Source organism: Mus musculus, chromosome 17 (genome assembly GCF_000001635.26).
Source record: "Mus musculus strain C57BL/6J chromosome 17, GRCm38.p6 C57BL/6J".
In the NCBI taxonomy this organism is placed as follows: Eukaryota; Metazoa; Chordata; class Mammalia; order Rodentia; family Muridae; genus Mus; species Mus musculus.
This window is the reverse complement of record NC_000083.6, coordinates 74,204,488-74,225,857: the sequence shown is the minus strand read 5'-3', so window position 1 is coordinate 74,225,857 and position 21,370 is coordinate 74,204,488. Positions and strand designations below refer to the sequence as shown.

The 21,370-nt window shown below is 38.6% G+C and overlaps 1 protein-coding gene and 1 pseudogene across 6 annotated transcripts in view; one reads left to right on the top strand and one right to left on the bottom strand.

Moving 5' to 3' along the window:
• Memo1 (mediator of cell motility 1) overlaps positions 1 to 21,370 on the top strand; it is a 108,919-nt gene that overhangs the window by 69,825 nt on the left and 17,724 nt on the right. For 3 of the 6 annotated variants that reach the window (XM_030250140.1, XM_006525109.4, NM_133771.2), the window contains 2 exons: positions 284 to 426; positions 8,755 to 8,831. In XM_030250140.1, the coding sequence (XP_030106000.1) occupies positions 284 to 426; positions 8,755 to 8,831 (220 nt within the window). Of the gene's footprint in view, positions 1 to 283; positions 427 to 4,302; positions 4,336 to 5,317; positions 5,616 to 8,754; positions 8,832 to 21,370 lie in introns of all 6 variants that reach the window. The other 3 variants (XR_385387.4, XR_003952211.1, XM_011246713.3) reach the window with 3 other exon arrangements.
• Gm9316 (predicted gene 9316) lies at positions 11,583 to 14,120 on the bottom strand (annotated as a pseudogene).

Below are 21,370 nucleotides of genomic sequence, written 5' to 3'. Positions count from 1 at the left end.
TATTTTATACCTGGCAGTACCAAAGCTTTGCTTACTTAAAGTAGTATACATTTCGGTGACTTAAGTAGATGCTTTTAGTATTCTGTACTTGTTTTTAAATCGGCTGCTTTCAAACTTTTTTGTAGATTTTTTTTAAGAATTCAACAATAAGATATGTCTGTTATCATAATCACTGTTAATAAATGTTCATCTTTTTAGTGTCAACGTAATTTGAAAATATTTTAAATCTTAAACAGCTTAAATGACTTTTTTATTTTATTTTATTTTTTCTGTTTTCTTTAAGCCATAAAGATGAGTTTACCATTATTCCTGTACTGGTTGGAGCTCTGAGTGAGTCAAAAGAACAGGAATTCGGAAAACTCTTCAGTAAATATCTAGCGGATCCTAGTAATCTCTTTGTGGTTTCTTCTGATTTCTGCCACTGGGGTAAGTTCTAGTTTTAATATATGCTAGATGTTATATATTTGTGGTTAAAGATTTCTTTTCATTCCAAGCTCTGATTCTCAATTCTTTATCACTCTTTGGAAAGTTGTATTTGTAGTAGCCCTGTTTAAAAGTGCATAAAGGAGCCCTTTGGTCATTTAAAAAGGATCAGCAGAGGATATAGGCACATTTCCAAAGGCGACTGGTACAATTGGATTCACACTGTGAGGGCATCCCTGCTTTTGAACACTTTTGTTAGTGGGAGTTAAAGCCTGTTAACCCCATATTTGTGTGCATATGTATGGTAGGTTCTTTGAGGTCAGGTTTGATAGATAGAACAAATTCTTCACAATGTAGAAGAATAGTGTGTGCTATACCAGTCCTTTTCTGATTTTCATTTTTGTAATTAGTGTCTTTTATTTCTTTTGGTGAGCTTTTTTTTTTTTTTTCCCACAATTGCAATCAATTTTTTTAGTTATTCTCTAGTATTAGAACATATAGGCTAAAAGTAAGGACTTTTAAGTGGGTTGTGATTATTATAAACTAAGAGGAAGGATATTTTACAGTGACTAGATGATAAAGGAGTGGTACATTGTGGACAACCTCTTTCAGTAAACTGATTTTGCATTCTTTGAGTACTATTTGCTTTCATATCCATAAATGTTTCAGAATATTTTTAAAGTTCCATTCCTTCTAACATAACTCTTTGACTCATTTCTTCACTATTTTAAGTCATACCTGTTTTTTCACCCTCTTGCTTTTATTTATAAGGAAACATAAAGCCATACTTTTAAAGATAAAACACTAGAATGCCAGAAAATATCCTCAGTGAGCTATGTAGGAGCCCCAGCTTTCTCTGTGAGAATCGGTAGCATTTTACTTGCCTTGCTTGGGTTCTCTCTTGCATCCTTCACTGAATAGACTTAAGATATACTCTCAGCTCTACTATCTTCTGTGGTATAAACATTACAGTATGTAAATTATTAACACTGTGGTTTTCACTAGTTCTCTGTGAGTTTGACTTTTCTCCTAGGAAAGGTTTGAAACTACCTGGAAATGTCTTAGATTTTGAAGGATGGCGAGGCTCTGAATGAAGCGTAGAGTTCAGGGACGCCGCTGAATGTCTTGGAGTGCACAGGACAGGCCCGCCTCCCCATGAAAGGTTATCTGTACTGCTGAGGTCAGAAACGAGCTGGGCTTCCTTCTAAGCCCTTCTGTAACCCAGAGGGTCTTCAGTAACTCATTCAGCTGACTAGTTTGCCCTCCTCTTTCTGGCAGAAGTACTTTATTCATGTAACTGTCTTACTTAGGTTCTACTGCCCTTATAGCAGCTTAGAAGGAAATTCCTTTCTTAGGAATTACAGATTTTGTCATAGTTGATCTTTAAAAGTAAGGGTTGCTTTTCTCAGTATTGTGAGTTTCTGTCAATAGCAAGACATGCTCATATTTTATAAATAAAAATCATAAAGCAAGTAGTTTTTTCTTTTTGAAGGCTTTTATAAATTGCTTAATACTGTTCTCTTGATGCTATTTTCCAGATTGCTTTCTCTAAGTTGGCAATATGTGCAACCACAACAAAAACCACATAAAACGTGTGGGATGCTTTTCCTTTTTTCCTTCCTTCCTTCCTTCCTTCCTTCCTTCCTTCCTTCCTCCCTCCCTCCCTCCCTCCCTCCCTCTCTCCCTCCCTCCCTCCCTTCCTCCCTCCCTCCCTTCCTTCCTTCCTTCCTTCCTTCCTTCCTTCCTTCCTTCCTATATATGTGTGTGTGTGTGTGTGTATTTATATATTTATATTTTATGATAAGCATGTTACTCAGTCTAACCTCAAACTTAGTCTTCCAGCATCTGTTTCCTAGGTGCTGGGATTGCAGGCATGTGCCACCATGCCTGTTTAATAGATTTAATATTCCTGTTTTATGCCTGTGTTGGGGATCATCATTTTTATATCGCTAATAAATTTGTTTTAAATGGTTTTTCTAGACAGAGTTTTTATTTGTGGCCCTGGCTGTCCTAGAACTCACTCTGGCCTAGACCCAGTTAGCCTTGATCGCACAGAGATTCTCCTGTCTCTGCCTAAGTTCTGGGACTAAAGGCATGCACCACCAATGCCAGCCAGTAAAGCATTCTTAATGCCAATACACCTGACTCTATAGGTGAGAGAGGGATGATTGTGTGTGTGTGTGTGTATGCATATCTATATATATCTATGTATACATATATTTCAATCACAGATTCTTGGAAAGTTATTAGGCAGTTTCTACAAAAGAAGTACTATAGGATTTCCAGGTGATAATTGAAAAACAGAACATAACCCCTCAACATTTTCTAAGGCAGGTAAATGCTAGCCAGGCCTGTTGTGTTTCCCTCCGGTGGCTAAAGATGCTCTGTGTAGTCAGCACTGCCACTTGGCATATGAGGGCTCAGACTTTTTCTGAGTATTTTGGCCAGCAATATGGGAGATAGTGTTAGGGGAGATGTGGATAATATTTAAAAGTTGACACCATAAGAAGTAGTAATTGTCACTTTGTAAAGTATAACGCTTTTTCTTTTGCATGCTTATTAAGGTGAATGGTTAGCCAACTAAACCACAGGCTAAGCTACAGGAGTCAAATTTTACATTTCTCAAGTTTATGTTCTGTGTTAACAGTTTAGCTCTTCATGAAGGTTGGTGTTTTATTTTGCTTTTCCTTTTCTTCCTTCTTTCTCCCCCTGTTGCAGAATCTTGCCATCTCAGGCTGACTTTAACTTTGCATCCTTCTGCCTCAGTACCCCTAAGTGGGATCTCGTGCATGTACCACTGCATTTTGCACTTTTTTCTGCTTGTAAAGATACGGCACATGATATATATGGCGACTATAATGGTGAATTGTCAATAATTTCAGAGAAAATGATTCAGTTCTTTAGTACATAGAGGTCTTAAAAGTTTCATTGCTTTAGGCACTTCATTATTCTAAACTGGTTTATGAAGTAAAACTGCTTAATTGATTATGGTGTACTTCACAAATTACTCTGATACGTATGCACAAGGGACCTTTGTTTCTATTGAATTAGGCTACTGTAGTGACTACCTTTTTTTTTTTCTAGTTCATTTTCTTCCTTTCCAGTTTTTGTGGAAATAGTGAAAACTGGCCTGTAGAGATAGATGCTGGGGAAGCTGATGTACAAATTGGATACATAGTTTTCCTTGTTGCCTTTACTTATCAGCTGGTTTCCCATTGTAATAACACTGATTTATTTTATAAGAATATATTTTACTTTAATAGATGGTCATTTTTAGAGAGACACCAGAGGCATAAAAGCAGAGACTAAAATATTCTGGTGTTGTTTTGGAGTGGAACAAGGCATGGAAAAGCAGGAACCTGTGATTCTTTGATCTCAGTCTTTCTCTTTCCTCACTCGAGTTTCCTCAAGTTTAGTTCTGCATTTCAGTTCATGCGGTGCATCTTGTCATAGCACAGTAGTGTGTATATACTGTAGTGTGCTGTCGTAGTAATCCTTTCACCTCAGCTGCTAGCTTTGGAGGTTTATCTTGGCTTAGTAAGATTTAGTACTTAGTATATTTATCAAGTTCTATTAATACTTAGTATGCTTACCATGTTCTACATCCTGGAGGATGGGTCTGTGTAGGAGAAATTTGTCTGGGCTTCCTACAGTTAATCTAATTTTTATTCTGCTTCTCAAGTTTCAAGTCTAATATTCTCCATATATACTGTTACTGTTACTGTTTGTTTTACGTCTTCTCAGACTTGATGTTTACAGGTTTAGATTATTGACAGCTTCATTAGCATAACTTTTAATAAACTACTAGCAAGTTTCTAAGCAAAATTATACCTAACACATTAGAATTATAAATAATCTTCTATTAATTTTCCTTTATAGTGGTTTACAGATCAGTTCCAATCAATTTACTAAGTAAGTGCTTATGACAATATTTTGTTAAAATACAAATATAATCTTCTGCAGTCTCTTCAGCAGTTTAAAATATGCTTAGAATTTTATCACTTCTTTCTTTTTTTAGAAGCTTGAGTTACTTACTCAAAGTGACCTTACACAAAGTAGTAATAAAATTTATACTATGTTCAGATATTCTGTACTGTTTAGTAAGTGGGTCATATATACTATTTTTCATGTTTTTAGTGCAGAGACCTTCCTACTTTAGAAGTGCTTAAGTTTGAAATCTAATGTTAGCTTATTTCTATAATGTATCTCACCCAAGCCTGAATGTTTGTCATTTCAAGTCTTTCCACATCTTGCTCTCCCGGGTTTAGGTTTTTGACCTTTTGAGGTGATGATGTAATAAGGCTGATACTTTCGCACTTACAGGCTTCAGGATAAGCAGACGGCAGCATCTAGTCGTTAGAAAGAGTGATCTTACTTGATAGGACTGGACAGTATTTCCTTTGTGAAATACATGCTTTTTCTTTACTGTGACTTCAGTTATAGGTGTTCCAGGTTTAGGACATCCTTGTAGAAGGCCTGTATGCCCCTAATGGATTTGTTTAAGGATTCAAACATTTGAAAAATGACTCACCTTTAGCAGGTGATAAGTAAGGGTACACAGAACAGCTTTGACTTGTCCTGTATTTGAAAGGCTGTCCTATTGACTGATATTTTTGGGGGTTTTGTAGATGAACATTATTAGACCATTGCTTATTTCATAGTCTAGTGTGTAGCATAATATTGAGGTTTTTAATTTTTTTTCTTTTTGTTTTGAGATACTTAAAACATAGTGTTGGTTCTTGTACCATTCATTGTTGTTTGTCCTCATTAGTTGATTGTCGTGTGTTAAACAGACATCCTCGGAGCTTACTCTCCACACTCTGTGAATCCACTCATTAATCACCAGTCACCTTTGGAGATGGGAAAATTACTTACCTGTATTTCTTTTTCTCAGAAAGCGTGCTCTGGAATGGATTCACAAATGAGCTACCCTCCTTCCCTCAAAGAGTAAGGTTTCTGCTTTACAGGATTTTTTTTTCCTTGGGTTATTTTTCCTCTCATCTTTTGAATTTGAAAAGAACTGAGGGAAGGCACCTGAAGAAACCACTGATACACTCACTAGGGAGTTGCAGAGCTTGTCCCGCCCCTAGGGCGGAGTCCATGCTCCTAAAGCTAAAGCTCACACTTGAAGTGGAAACAGGGGCTCAGAGAATCCATTTTCCCAGTGTGCCTTCTGAAAGGATAAGTCTCAGGTAAGGAATTTCCTCTACTACGTGATATGCTGTACTCATACTAGGAAAGGATGCACAATTCCCACCCTCCAGCTATGGGCACAGCTGGATTTTTCCAGTCAGCCTCATAGTTGCCCTGAAAGCCAGAAATATAAAAACAGTAAAATATGAGATACATAGAATCCAAATTTATTTTAAGCGAACAATTTAAAACTAAGGGTGTATTTATTGACCATGTATTATCCTAGGACTGTTATTTCCTTTATTAATGAATGAAATCTTGAGAAATTTGCTTTTTAATGAGAAAGAAGAAAATATCTTGACTCAGTTTCCAAGCAGTGGTTGACTTACTTATTTGTATGGATGCATATGGATGCTTGTGTGCATGCACACAGATATACAGCCAAGCAGGACAAAGGCCACTGTTTTACTTCAGATTAGACGATGTCTCTCTAGTGACTAGAATAAATAGGTTGGTCAAATAATTTGAAAATACTGGTACAGTTTTAATGTTTATCATGATAACAGTATTTAGCTGTTAATGAGAAAAATATTTGGTAGCTGCATGTATTGAAAATTTAGCTTTTTTATTGAGCTATTCAACCATTTATATTTAATTTTTATGCTAGTACATGTGAATTGGTGACAAAAAATAACAGGTAGCAAAATACTAAACATTTGCTTCAATTGGTTTTTTATGTATATTCTCATTACGTTAAATTGCACAATGATTTCAATATTTTAAAGTATTTCAAGCATCTGACTTTCTTTCTTTAAGGCCATATGTGTGATATGACGTCACTTACACGCACTGTTACACTCCTTTCTTGCTTTCCTGGCCGTGTTGTTTCTGAAAAACAGGGCTTCACTTGAAAGTGAGCAGAAAGGACTTTTAAGTAGCAAATGGCTGTCTTAAAGCACCCAGGCATAAAAGTCTTTGTATAAGGTGTAAGGTTTACAGAGAGCTAAAAGGAACAGCTGTTTCCAGAAGCAGGGAAAAGAGAATACAATTGTATAAACCTGAGATAGTCCAGGTTGTAGAGTCAAGTGAATACTTTGATTTTTTTTTTTATAGAATATTATATTTAGAAGAGAGGCAAGGAAGCAGAATTTCTTGTCTAAGGTGTTCATAATTGACAAAAGATGGCCAGCTTTATCAAAAGAACTTTGAAGTAGACATGAGTATAGTACTGATGAATTGAGTCAGTAGGCTAGACTGGCTCAGTCACAGATTTTTCTTTACATAGTTTTCTCACAACTTCCTGGCCAGTGAGGAAAATGGGGCCAATTTTACAGTCTTCAGGGTTGAACAGTCCTTATATGTAATACACATCTTTATGGTCAGACAATTCTTATTACTGTGTGTAGTACACATCCTTGCAGTTGAACAGTACTTATTATTGTGTGTAATAACACATTCTTTGAAGAAAAGCACAGCTGTAACTGCCTTTTAAGAAATTTGAAAAAAAGATTTGATGGCTTATTTACTATAAAGGTGTTGAGGGCTGGCAAGACGCCCTTATGAGTCTTGCCACCAAACCTGAAATCTGAATCTGATCCTTGGGATCCACAAGGTCGCTGGAGAGAACTGACACTGTAGGTTGTCCTCTCACCTCCACTTGCACACTGTGGCATGTGTATACACTTGCATCTGCACACACAAAATTGAGTTAAAATATAGAGGCATTGGATGATAGGGGTTACTATTGTCTGTCCGAATTCTTCCAGTTCACCATGGCAGCGTGCAGCCTTTTTTGTTTTACATTCAGAAAGCAAACTCCAGCTCGCAGCTTGTTTAATTCTAAGGTATCAGTTACAAGAGAACTTTAATAATAGCTTGGTGGGAAGTTAATAGTTACTATGTTGAATGGCACAGGAGGCAATGTAAACAGTTGGATATGGTGTATTTTAGGAAAATAAACAAAAAAGATTAGCACCAACATAAGGAATACTGAGTTTTATAGTATGTATTTTAAAAATGTTATCAAAGAAAGTTTTATAATTTTGCCCTGAGTATTATATGTAAGATATTGTTTTCAATAAGGTGAACAAGAAACTTAAAAAATCATAATAATCCAACCAAATCTACTTTCTTAGTTGTAGAGCTGTAGACATGAAGCCTACCACTATTAGAAATACATTTTGGCAAAGCTTTAAAAATTAGGAAAATGGGGGCTCAGTGGTTAAGAACACTGGCAATAATAGCTTCTAGAGGACCCAGCTTCAATTTCCAGCACCCAACTGTAACTCTAGCTCAGGAGACCTCTAACACCTCCTTCTGGCTGCTACAGGCACCAGCCTATGTGTGGTAAACAGACATATATGCAGGCAAAACACTCCCACACATAAAGTAATTAAAAACGAAAAAGGAAACATTAAAGAAGAACCACATTGCTGAAAACTATATTAGGGTATCAAATATATATCACAGTTAGGTAATCTGTAATTAGTTATGGATGTTAACTTTTGGATTTCATATTATTTTCTTAATCTTTGTTTTTTGTTTACTGTTTTTAAGTTTCCTTTTAACTTCTGCTGTAGAAGAACAGCTGAGCAGTGACTATTTTGTGCTTGTATTCTTAATTGGGGGGTCATTTCAGAGTTGGGCTATTGACCCATTCCTCTGTGAATTCTGTCCACATTGCTCAAGGCACATGTATGAGTCCTTTTCCTTAAAACGCTCATGACCATAAAAGTCAAATAGGCCACAAGTATCGCTGTCCCACACATTGCTCTGTCAGAGAGATCAACAGTGATAAACTTTTATTGTTTTGTTACACTGTTTGCTTAAACAGATTTTCCTGAGTCATTCTCTTTGGGTATATCATCAATTATAGACTGACAGGATGTTTAACAATGCTTCTTGTAACCTTAAGCTCTTTTGTTTCCTTATTCCTGTATTGCTGATGATTTAAAAGTTTCTGCAGTATGAAATAGTTTTTAACATCTTCAAATTCTGGTGATGTATCATTTCTTTGTAACCTTCCCAAATGCGCCTCTTACCTTTATGTTGAGGGCTCTTGGGAACTGACTCTTGCAGAGGCTTAATTAAGCTGTGCTTTGCCTTTTGTGAGGACTGAAATTTATTTGGTAAGCACTTTCTTTCTTTTTAGCTTCTAATTTTTCCCTATTTTATTTTGTACATGATATTTGTTTCAAGGTCAAAGGTTCCGTTACAGTTACTATGATGAATCCCAGGGGGAGATTTATAGATCCATTGAACATCTAGATAAAATGGTAAGTCTTTCAGGTGTGGGGTTTTAATGCTGTAAATCCTTTTCTTTAATTCCTGATTAGTCATTTGAGACTTAATATGTTAGACTATGCAATGGGCTAACAGTTCTTTCCCTTTCTTGAATTAAAAGTACAAAATGCAATGAATAAATCCTCTAAGAACTTTCTTCCATCGTACTTCTGTTTGATTACAAAAATATTTAAGAGCAATTAGATACACATTTTAATTATTTTTTGGAGAAGTATTTGGTTTTAGGGACAGCAGCATATTATGGTATGACTTCTGTTAAGCTGCTGCCATAGGAGGTGGCTGGGTACACTGTTGTAATTCTTGTTGAATTGATGGCCATCTGAAGTAATTTATTTTGAGTCTTTTTGAACTATGTTAGTCATTCTTTGAAATTTATTAAATAACTTAGTGTTTAATAGTTGGATTTGACTCCTTTATAGGCCAAACTATTACTATTGAGTGATGCTGACAATTTTATGAACTACTTAGTAAAGTATATATAACCTAAAACTCTAAATGTTTGACTGAAACTCCAGTTTTTCAATTATCATCTTTTTGATTCTGGATATATGGACATTACAGCCCTTTATTTTGTTTTTGTGTTTTGCTTTTGTATATATTAAACTTAGGCCTGTGCACATGCAGGGCTGTACTCTCATTAAGCTGTGCTCTTGAGTCTGATGGCATACATTTATTATAGGTTTTAGTAATTTAGCAAACTTAAATTTTGCCTGCTACACTACAGGATTTTTTGCAAGCACATCATTTTAATGTTTTCAAATTTTCAGAAATGCTTTGTTAGGAATTGTACCTTATTGCAGATTTTTCAAAACCTCTTAAAGTGAGATTAACTATGTTAGTGAACTCTTAGTAGTTTAAAATTTTGTAATTTTGAGTTTTGGTATATTTCTGTAAAACCTCCTGTAAGTCTTACTGTTTTATATTGAATTGTAATTTCACTTTTCATTCAACATATTCACTTTGAAATGTCTGTGGTCTTTCTAGCCTTTGTCTACTAAGCTTCCTACAGAACGAACCTTAAGAAAACGGGGTTACTTTTTATAAATACAAGTAATTTGCTTTCCTCTCCTTTTGTCCCTTGTTCATTTTGTAGATAGATTACATTTTTCTTTTTCTTTTTCGTTTTCTTTTTCTTATCGCCATTGGACTTTCCAATGTTGCATTTTAACTTGTTTTTCTAAATGTAAAATTTAAAAATGTAATTATATTCTTATTTTTTAAAAGTATTGATAGTTGTACTTTAAATTTAAAAAATTTAATGCTACATAAGTAAATTTGGTGTTCATTTTAAGGAATATTCAGGGTGGCAGGGCTGTCATCCATTTGCTGTGTGACCTTTAAGGTCCTGCAGGGTTGTCAGTCATTTGCAGTGTGACCTCTGAGGTTATTTCAGTTCTCCAGTCCTTATTTGTCTTGTTGATATCTAAGTTACTGTTAAATTAAGATTCTATATGTTTATGAGCCTGCGATTTCTTCTTATTAATTTTACATGTTTTATTAGAAGACCATTTGGTCAAAAGTAACTAATATATTTAAGGAAGGAATCTGGGTTTGAATATACCATACACGAATTCAATTTTAGATATGGCATAGAGTTGCACCTTTCAAAACTGTATCCATCAGTCACACTTATGAGCAATGAAGTGTGGATAGTGTGACTTGATATGCTCCCAGTATAGAATATACATAGGTTCACTTAGAATGAAACAAGAAACCTTTAATAATGACTCTTTTATCTTGATTATCTAATAAAATATAATAGATTGTGTTAAAATATTTTACAATTTATTTTGCTTTTCTTTCATTTTTATCTTTTTTTTTTTTTTTCAAGACAGCTACTACTTTTCATAGATTCTGTATATGGCCTACATTATATTTTAGTGCTTCCAGAAAACAACTCCCAGATTTCAACTCAGTGATGCTGGTCTCTTCTTAATCATTGCTAATGTCTTAGCTCCAGCTAACCAGCATCAATTGTCCCAGTAGTTCCTTCTATTCTTAACTCTAGAGCCAGAGCCACATGGCTGAAGCTGCCGAGTTCTGCTGCTTACAGGATCTAGAACATGATTCCCTTGTTAACACTGTCTTTATGTTATCTAAATCCTTCATTGCCTAAGCTTGGCTATCCTGGTTCTTGCTCTGTAGATTGACCTTGAATGCAGAGATCAGCATTGCTGGTTTAGAGCACAAATACATGTCTGAATGGTGATAAGCATACATTTTTTTCCTTTTTTTTTAAAAACGTTTATTTTTTTATTGAAGTTTTTAAAAAATTTTTTTAACCAGACAAAAGGATGCACAACATTTTAATCTATTATATGATATTGTCTTCTGTGGTGATTACATTTAGTCAGCTGTTCATAGTCTACGATACTGAATTTTAATCATGTTATTTACAGAGGGGCCAAAGCACTCATCTACAGGTAAAGGCGCTCGGGTTTAATGTGCAGGTTCACAGCCCTGTGCAAGCACAACCATTATACACACTGTAAACAGCACAGGGCATGTCGGTCTGCAGTCACCACTCACGGGAACGAGCATACAGGCCTAGGGAAAGGCGTCTGGTTTTCTTTCTGAGGCATAATTCTCAACCGTGGGCTTCCCTCCTCACTCACTCCAAGTGCAGAGCCAGTGTTGGACCACCTCAGGATCCCCCTGTGGAGACTGCCTGGTGACCTCTGAATGTCCTTGATGGAGGAAAACAGGCAAGAGTTCTTTACAGCTGGATAGGTTTAATGTGAGGCACCACCATACAAAACCATGGAACTAATTTCTTGTACAGCTGGGAAACAGTTTAAAATGCCTGAGCAATGGCAGTCAGATCTGAGCAGAGATCAGGAAGGACCGGGCGAGCTCGCAACCCTGGAGGTTGGCCCAAGTGTTTCACAGTCCTCTTGCTTCCCTGTCACGTGGACTTCAGTTCTCTTCTTCCATCTCACTCCCTCTTGACTTCTTATGGATTGTCCGGTTAAAGCTATGGCAGGCAGGTAACCAGTGATTGTCATGAAGGCCTAACTTACAGCCAGGAAAGCCCTTCTGAGACTGGTGGCAGCACAGCCAGTAGCCAGGACCATATGGCAAAGCCTGGCAATAGGGTTTGGGGTGCCACCGGCACAGGGACACATCCCCTTTCACATACTTTTTCTTGCACTGCTTGCAAGGGTCTTCTCTATAGCGTGGGTTTCGAACCCACCGAGAATCTGCTGGCCCGGTGTTGTAGTATTCAATGATGGACTTGAAGTAGCGACAGGTACATTTAAGAATGGCTAAACTCAGGGTAGGGAGTAACCTGAAGATTTTCACTATGATGTGGTGGGGCAGGCGTGCCATGTACTACTGAGGCTCCAGAAGCTGCTGGATCTTAAACCTGGTCTCCAGGAAGTCCTGTGACACCTGCTTCTTGCACGTGGCTGCCTCAAGCACCTGTGAGGTGCTCCCTCCCGGAGAGGCTGCTGGGAGGAGCGGCTCCACAGAGGCATCTTTCTCCTCACATGCACTGCTGCCCTCAGCAGCATCTTGAGGCTGACTGGCCTCTGAGGCTTCTGGTGCTGGGTGTTCCCTCAGCTGGGGGTGCGCTTGCTGGTCCTGTCCAGATGACAGAAAGAGCATCCCGGGAAGAGGCTCCTCAAGGGAGTCTAAAGCCGCTGGCCGGTCTTTCTCTACCGTGCACACAGTGATGCTGATGCACAGCGGGTCCTGCCTCTGCTCAGGACTGTGCTTTGTGAGTGTTACAAGCTCTCTTCTTATGCGACGGACAGCATCTGTAGGCAATTCATCAAATTCCTCCACCATTTCTACGTCATCCCAGATGCAGTTCTTCACAGCTGTTTGCTGACCCGGCTCTAGATCTGTGCTGTCCGTGTGGAAGCTCACAGCGGCTGGCAATGAGGGACAGCTTTGAGAAGTGCCATCCCAGGCCTGCTTCCCTACAGAATGATGCTCAGTTACGGAGGGTTCTTCACCCACAGATACCGGCTGCAAGGGGTGCTCCTGAGGGTTGGCTGTGTCTGCAGAGCCCTCTTCACTTTTGTTGCTAGCCTGAGAACCATTAGTGAGCAACACCCTGCCTACACTTCGTGCATTTCGATGGAAACTGTTATTGTGTGACAAGCTCCCAGGTTCCTGCTGGCCCTGGTGCTTCAGGCACTCAGACTACAACCTGGCTACTATGTCAAGGACATGGACTGGCTCACCCTGGGATCTGCCAGTCTCCGGATTTTCTCGTTCCTTGGGTTCTTCACAAGTTTCTGGAGCAGAGAAGGGCTCAGGTGCAGGTGGTATACCTCGGGACTGGCCAGAAATCTTCACAATGGCAGGCGTATTTGTGCAGTTTTTTGTGCAGCTAGCTAGCTAGCAGAGCAGTGGCCTTCAGCTCGAGGAAGGCAACCATCTGTATCACTGACAGAGGCCTCGCAGCACAGACACCGTCCCCACTGTCACTCATGTAATGCACAGAACAGTGCTCAACCACACACAAACGGCTCAGACTGCTAGCACTGCTGTTGTAATGCACAGAACAGTGCTCGACCACACACAAACGGCTCAGACTGCTAGCACTGGGTGTTGATATCCTTTCTAGCTGTAACTTAGCTTTCTTAAGATCTCCTGATTTTTTCCTTCTTTTAGTGGCTCTCCCATCGATATCCCAGGAACTCTTTATTTTCATAGAGCCTATCCTATTGCTATCCTGGTGGGCTGCAAAGAATGCAGTTTTCTCCTTTGTTTTTCCAGGTTTGACAATAGCCCAGGTCCCAGGCAGTCCCTCCTCCCTCTGGTGCACGGCTGCAGACAGCACATTCTTTTTTGCTTTAACATTCAAGCTGTTCTCCACAGGACTCTCCCCACTCATACTGCACAGAACATTTGGAGAAAGGATCCCAAAAGGTTTTCTAGATGATGCTTTGACAAGGGAGGCTGAAGGAAGGACGGTGGGTTTCTTGTAGCTGGCTCTGGCCTTGACATCACCTTTGGCCTTTCCGTGGCTCATAGGCGTTCTCAGGGTGTTCCTGCTGATCTCAAGAGGGCACTCTTTCTTCTTAAGGTGCATAACAGATGCCCTGACTGCTGGGGAGGGAGGCCTAGGAAGCGCGTGTTTGTGTTGCTGCTGGCTCAAGACTGGGAGGAGGAGTGGCAACTCCCCCTTCCCTTGGTGGGCACTCAGCAGTTCTGTGCTTCTGCCCGGCCGGGTCCTGGCCCAGGGCTGAGGCAGCCCCATGTGGCAGCGGCAGGCCTGACTTGCTCCCCGACACTGAGGCGGACCATCATACATTTTTTTCTTTATGGTTTTTTTGAGGTGGGCCTTACAATGTAACTTTGGCTGGCTGGAACTTACTATATGCAACCCAGATTGGCCAAGAGAATTCATTCTCTTGCTTCATCCTCCCGAATGCTGGGATTCTAGGCGTGAGTTACTTTTAACCTTTTAAAGTCATTGCTGTGTGGAAGGCAGGTGGAGAGGAAGGTGGTCAGTGCCATAGTGCAGAGAAAATGGAGGGGAAGAGAAGAGTTAGGTCAGAGAGACATATTGATGTTAGTGGTGAGGAAACAAAAGGAAAGCCATGAAAGGAGACCTGGGCCAGGGAAAGGAAGGATGGTGGCGCAGAGGAGAAAGCCTTAGCCAGCAAGGGACGAGAGAGAGCATCAAGTAGGTTCGGAAGAATGACAGTATTTAAAGTTAGAAACTAAATTGGAAAGAACAATGTTTGACTGTTGCCTGGCTTGATGGATGAGCTGATCCGTCACACGTAGTCATTCCTCTTCCTATTCCTCATACTCTCCTTGGACAATAGCGCTAATACCTTCCCTATTCTTCCTTTTAATATTAGTGAAACAAAACCGTACCCTCACCCATCCTTAGCTTTGTTCTTAATCAAGATGCCCCACCCTTTATAGAATAATGATATAAAACTATCTCTACTCATACCTAGCTTTGTGTTCTTAATCAAGATGGAAGTTGAGATTATTTCAAAATCCCCGGTCGCACTAATCACCTTTAAAGTGATTTTAAATTTTAACTTTACCATTTTAGACAGTTTTGACTCTCAAAATGGAATCACTCATGTGGTTCCCATTCCATCAGTCTTCTTATTTCTTCATTTAGGAATGACTATCTTGGGTTTGGGTTTGATAGATGAGTAGTAGAACAACATGCTTACTGTGCAGAGTCCCTACTATGTGCCCTTGTCCACAATTAGTGATAAGGAAGAATGTCTGTGTATGTGAAGTAGGAACTACTTTTTAGTGGTATACATGTAACAGTTTCCTTTTTATTAAAATTATCTTCCCTTGTTTATTTAATTACGCAGTAGGTTTGTAGTCCTCCTTCCCCACAGCTCCTCCTCCATGATCTGCAGTCCTCCTGCTTTAGCATATCGGGGTTACAGGCATGTGCCAGAACATCCAACTTCAACAGCAGGTTCAAAAGTTTCTTCACCACCAAAGCATTTCTAAATAAATAGCAGTGTGTGTGTATGTGTGCGTGCACGTGTACACACACACACACACACATATTATATTTAATTTTATGAAACAGTACTTCTTGCACCAAAGCCAGTAAAAAATCTTGATCCAAAAAACCAAAAAAAAAAAAAAACCAAAAAAAAAAAAAGTGACTAGTCTCCTAAACTCATACTTACCAGGCACTTGCTTAGTATTTTCATCGGAATGTCATAAAATGTTTCCAAACTCAACATGGCAACGTTGAAAACTTGTGATTTTCTCTTGACAAGAGCCTGGTTTTACAGACTATTCTAAGTCAGTTGATAGTGGCTTATACTTCCTCAACCATGGTTGTCATTTTCATTCTCATACCTGAAAATGAAGCCAAAACAGATGCTTAAACTCACATCAGATTGTATTTTGGCACAGTTTTTGTGTCATTGGCTCAAAGATTGTATCTTTTAGGCCAGATCTATAATATTGTCCCATTTCAGTAAAAGCCTAGTATTTACAGTCAGAGGACTTACGGGTCTCTCCCCCACGATCTGCAGTCCTCCTTCCCCACAGCTCCTCCTCCATGATCTGCAGTCCTCCTTCCCCACAGCTGCTCCTCCCCCATGATCTATAGTCCTCCTTCCCCACAGCTGCTCCTCCCCCATGATCTGTAGTCCTCCTTCCCCACAACTGCTCCTCCCCCATGATCTGCAGTCCTCTTTTCCCACAGCTGCTCCTCCCCATGATCTGCAGTCCTCCTTCCCCATAGCTGCTCCTCCCCCATGATCTGCAGTCCTCCTTCCCCACAGCTGCTCCTCCCCCATGATCTGTAGTCCTCCTTCCCCACAGCTGCTCCTCCCCCATGATCTTCAGTCCTCCTTCCCCACAGCTGCTCCTCCCCCATGATCTGCAGTCCTCCTTCCCCACAGCTGCTGCTCCTCCATGATCTGCAGTCCTCCTTCCCCACAGCTCCTCTTTCACTCAGTGCTGGGTGATACTGCCTGCCACATGGTTCCAGCTTCGGCCTTTCAGTCTTTTTATAATTATTTATAGAATAAATTATTAATAAAATATTATTTTAATTATTTCTCTTATATACCTCAAGTCTTTGTTTAGTTAGCTTGTCTAACTATGGGTCCTGACTGGCCCTGAACTCACAGGGCTGAAGACCAGGCTGTTTGAGAATCTTCTTCCCGAGAGCTGGAATTAAAGGCACGCCCACCATTCCTGGCTTCTTAATCCTCCCAGGAGGGCGGACCAGGCACCTTGTTTACCTTGTCACTTTACACCTCGGCATTGCTCCTTAACTCCTAGTCTGCTGCTTCACTGGTAACCTGTAAGAAGCAGTGTTTTCTTATCCAAAGGGCCTGGAGTAGTGATTACCACATAAAACCTCAAATATTTTTCACATGATGAATAAATAAAATAATCCTATAAACACAGTTAAAAACATGAGCACATTAGTGTGAAAGTGAAATAAAAGGAAGATAATAATAAATTAATGTTTTAAATGTAATATCCATGCACAGCTATGTTGGAAGGCTCAGTGAAGTACTTAGATTCGTGTGTATAGTACCAGTACAGCAGCAATAAACACAAATTTCTACGTGGCTGTTGCTGCTGTTACTGCAACTACAGGGCATTGCTGGGTGACTTGTGTGCTTTTTCCCCCAAAAGGTAAATAATTCCTAGTAAATAAATAAAACTTTTAAATAAAAGAAACTAATATATTTCCTCCTTTAGATGATGATTCAGTCTCTAGGAAATTCATTCTTTATTAAAATCGTGAAAAATTTTCTCTGTTGTTAAACGCAGTAGAAATGGTACAGGAAACTAGAAGTAGGACTTCTTCCTAAGCCACGAGTCAGAAGTCTTTTTTTTTTTTTTAAAGATTTATTTATTTATTATATGTAAGTACACTGTAGCTGTCTTCAGACACTCCAGAAGAGGGAGTCAGATCTCCTTATGGATGGTTGTGAGCCACCATGTGGTTGCTAGAATTTGAACTCAGGACCTTCGGAAGAGCAGTTGGGTGCTCTTACCCACTGAGCCATCTCGCCAGCCCCCAAGTCAGAAGTCTTATAGGTGGAGGATAGCTATTTGTTACAGAATTTTCCTGTTATCAGCATCCTTAGATCATACCAAACCTCAAAGTACCTTGGTGTTGGGGACAACCAGAACTATGTATGTCCTATTTATATATTTATGGTCTTCATGTGAGCAGTTATTCTGTCTGCTTGCCCAGCTTTATGATTATGATTATATTTTTTAATTTACTTCGTATACATCCTGATCGCTGCCCCCTTCTGCACTTACCTTTCCCATGTCCCCCTTCCCTTCTCCTCTGAGAGGGTGGAGGCACCCTCTGTATCCCCCCCAGCCCAGCTTTATTTTATTTTATTTTTATTTTGCTTTGTGACCTACCATTTCTTTACTGCTTAGTGTAGTGTAATTCACAGTAAAAGTTTATGTGAAGTACAGACTGTTCTTTGTAACTTACATGATTTTGACGCTTGCTCTGTTGATTGTATAGAAAGCAGATTCTACAAGATCAGGTGTCTCAAACAGTTGGCCATTTGGAGCGTTTTAGGGAAAAGACTGTAACTTAGAGATGGGATGGTGACAGTGGAATTGGGAAAAACATGGATCAAATTAAGATACTTTGATAAGCAAAGGTTCTTCACTAACAGGTTATCTTTACTAGTTGTAGTTCAGAGAGATGTAAGTCTGGGAAGTCTTGCTGCGTTGATGGTTAGGCTGATGGTTAGCTGGTAATAGTTAAACAATCCTGTCATTACCCTGAGATCACACATGGGACTCTGAGAGGAGCTGTCTTTGTAGCTGTAGCTCTGTAGGTGAGTTCGTATTAACCTCCCTTTATCTTTTGACTAAAACATTGGCAGGGCTCTTAGATCTTTTCTGTTTAGCTTAGAAAGGAAAGTTTTGTTAATTAAAAGACCGAGCTGTGTGTGGTAGAACCAGGAAGCCCAGGCTGACTTCTATGTTTGCCCCAGATTTTCATTAGATGTCAAATTACTAAAACCGTATGTCTTAGTCAGGGTTTCTATTCCTGCACAAACATCATGACCAAGAAGCAATTTGGGGAGGAAAGGGTTTATTCAGCTTACACTTCCATTGCTGCTGTTCATCACCAAAGGAAGTCAGGACTGGAACTCAAGCAGGTCAGGGAGCAGGAGCTGATGCAGAGGCCATGGAGGGATGTTCCTTACTGGCTTGCTTCCCTGGCTTGCTTAGCCTGCTCTTTTAGAACCAAGACAACCAGCCCAGAGATGGTCCCACCCACAAGGGCCCTTTCCCCTTGATCACTAATTGAGAAAATGCTTTACAGCTGGATCTCATGGAGACCTTTCCCCAACTGAAGCTCCTTTCTCTGTGATAACTCCAGCTTTTGTCAAGTTGACACACAAAACAAGCCAGTACACCTTACATGAAACTTTTATTTAAATAGCATGGGATAAAACATTTGTTTTATGTTGGTGTGCCTGAGTTTAATATATAAAGTAACATTGACTTGGAGTTAATTTTTTTGGTTGTGTGTTGGAGCTGTGATTTTGTGAAATATATTCTGTGTAGAAGTTTTTAAAGGTTCATAAATGTGTCTTTATTAACATGCTGTTAATTTGATTTAGAAGCTAATTTTTAGAGTATATGAATAAAATAATGGTTAGCTTAATAAACTCAAGTGGCTTTTTAAGTGTATAAAAGTGTCCATAATTATGAATATACTAGAAGTTGAATATCCATGGTCTTAAAATCTAAAGTTTGAAATACTCCCAAATCTGAAACTTTTTTGTTGCCTGACATGATATCACAAATGAAAACTGCACACCTGCACACGTGTGCTGGCCAAGTACGCTGATGCTATTACACAATGTTAGCTGAGGCAATGTGATGTGGGAAGCACATGGCAAGTAGAAATGAACCTTGTGTGTAGGACTTCACTGCCATTGCCAGATCACTTTATTTTCACATAAATATTCAAGCATGCCTTTAATCCCAGAACTTGGTAGGCAGAGGCAGGCGGATTTCTGAGTTCAAGGCCAGCCTGATCTACAGAGTGAGTACCAGGACAGCCAGGGCTACATAGAGTAATCCTGTCTCGAAAAACCAAAAACCAAAAACCAAAACAAAAAAACCTCAAAAATACACCAAAAAACCCCTTCTGTTGTCAAGTATTTTAAATAAAGGGTGCTCAACCTGTAAGAACTATTCGTTTTCAGAGTCCAGTAGGCCTTTTAATTATGACTTGAAAACTGAAAAAAAAACCACAGAAAAATGTTTATAGGAAAATAAAGTATGCCTTATAATTGTCATAGTTAGGGAAATAACTGTAAGTGTAGAAGATTACAATTTGAAAGTCCTATGATTTTATTGGCTATCTTTTTTTTGTGAATAGTATTTTGTAACTTCAGTTTTTGTTGTTGTTGTTGTTTTTTTTAAACTTCAGCCTTCATTACCAACAAGCAGAAAGTATTTTAAGACATTAATCTTGTAAATTTTTGATTGCTTAAAATATTAGCCATATTTACATGTATTTTCAATATATAATATGTGGTGTCATTTTTACTGTGCTAATCTTGGGTATACCTTTTTATTATGTGAATTTTGCAGTGTTTCATTATGAATATTGGCATGTTATTTTTCAGGGAGAATCTAAAAATGCTATTGCAATTTAATTTAGTCACCTTATTTAATTCAAATCATCTGCTTTCCCTTTTCCTACTATTTTGAAAGGAGAAATTGTTATAAAGTCAGGCTTCTTTCTCTTGAATTTGTGGCTTATCTTCTTTATTAGGCTTGACAGCATTCTCTGTAATGTAGTCACTTATTAATGTGTTGGCTTTTAACTAACTGATACCTTTAGATAGGGTTTGATTTGTTCTTGGTATAGGATTATCTGTACTGTAAAAGTTTTTTTTATCTTGATTGCTCTTCAGGAAAGTAGCACATTTCTTTCTTTTTCCTGAGGAGTGTCTGTCGTCAGTGAATGCATTTACAGCTCTAATGCTCGCTGATTAATTTCGTGGCCTTTATTAAAAAGGCGTGCTTTTTCTCAAATGCCCAGAAAACACGCCATTCGTCTTATTTTAGTAAAATTTACTTCTGTGTTACAACAGTAACTATTTTGATTAGTATAGATACATTTTTGTTTGTTTTAAAAATGGGAGGATAATCACCAGGATTTTGAATTTGCAGCTTTTTCAGTATCCCCTGTTCAGTTTTAGTTTGACCTCGTGGGATTTGACACCACAGTGTTTTAGCCATTGCTTGGAGAGTCAGCAAAATGATAAATTTAATACACACAATCCCCAAATTAGAAACTTAGTACGTATTCTGCAGATTTCTAGCTAAAACTGCTAAATTATGAAATACTTCCATACTCTAGATAGGTAGGCTTTAGTGTGTATGGTCTCTCTTACTTGAAGCTGAAATCAGTATTGAGTGTTTATAATATCTCTTTCTTACTTGAAGCTGAAATGAGTGCTGGCTCGTTTCATTGCATATTGGCTTAATGCAGATAATCAAGCTTTGACTATATGAAGCCATAGGAAGCTTTCTGTTACCTGGACACTCACTAATCATAACGCCTAGGGTTGGTAGGAATAGATAAGTTAGCTAGGCATATTTGAGAAACATTTTATTTTTTATTGTCTTGGAATTTTGATAATTGCATTGATTTAGCATTTTGTTGGGTATTAGTAATTTTACATGTATCAAGTTGGTGCAATATGTTTGCCAGTATTCTGTATTGGTCAGTTATTGGTTAGGATATTCCATTAATAATTTTATCCTCATGCTTTTGTTTATGTATTTTGTAAATTTTCTGAGTTGGATAGATTCACTCATGAGCAAAGCCCCCATTTCCTCTAACGTCTCTTTATAAAGACATGCATTAAAACATTGTGTTTGTCAGAGGATTGAATGAAACAGAATTAATTCTCATCTAGCAGGCACTTAATACACTTGAAATAATTTAAATTTTAACACTTTGTCTCTTGATTTCCATTTTTTTCCTTTTGTATTTTTTAGTTTCTCTTTATAACTTAATAAGTTTAAT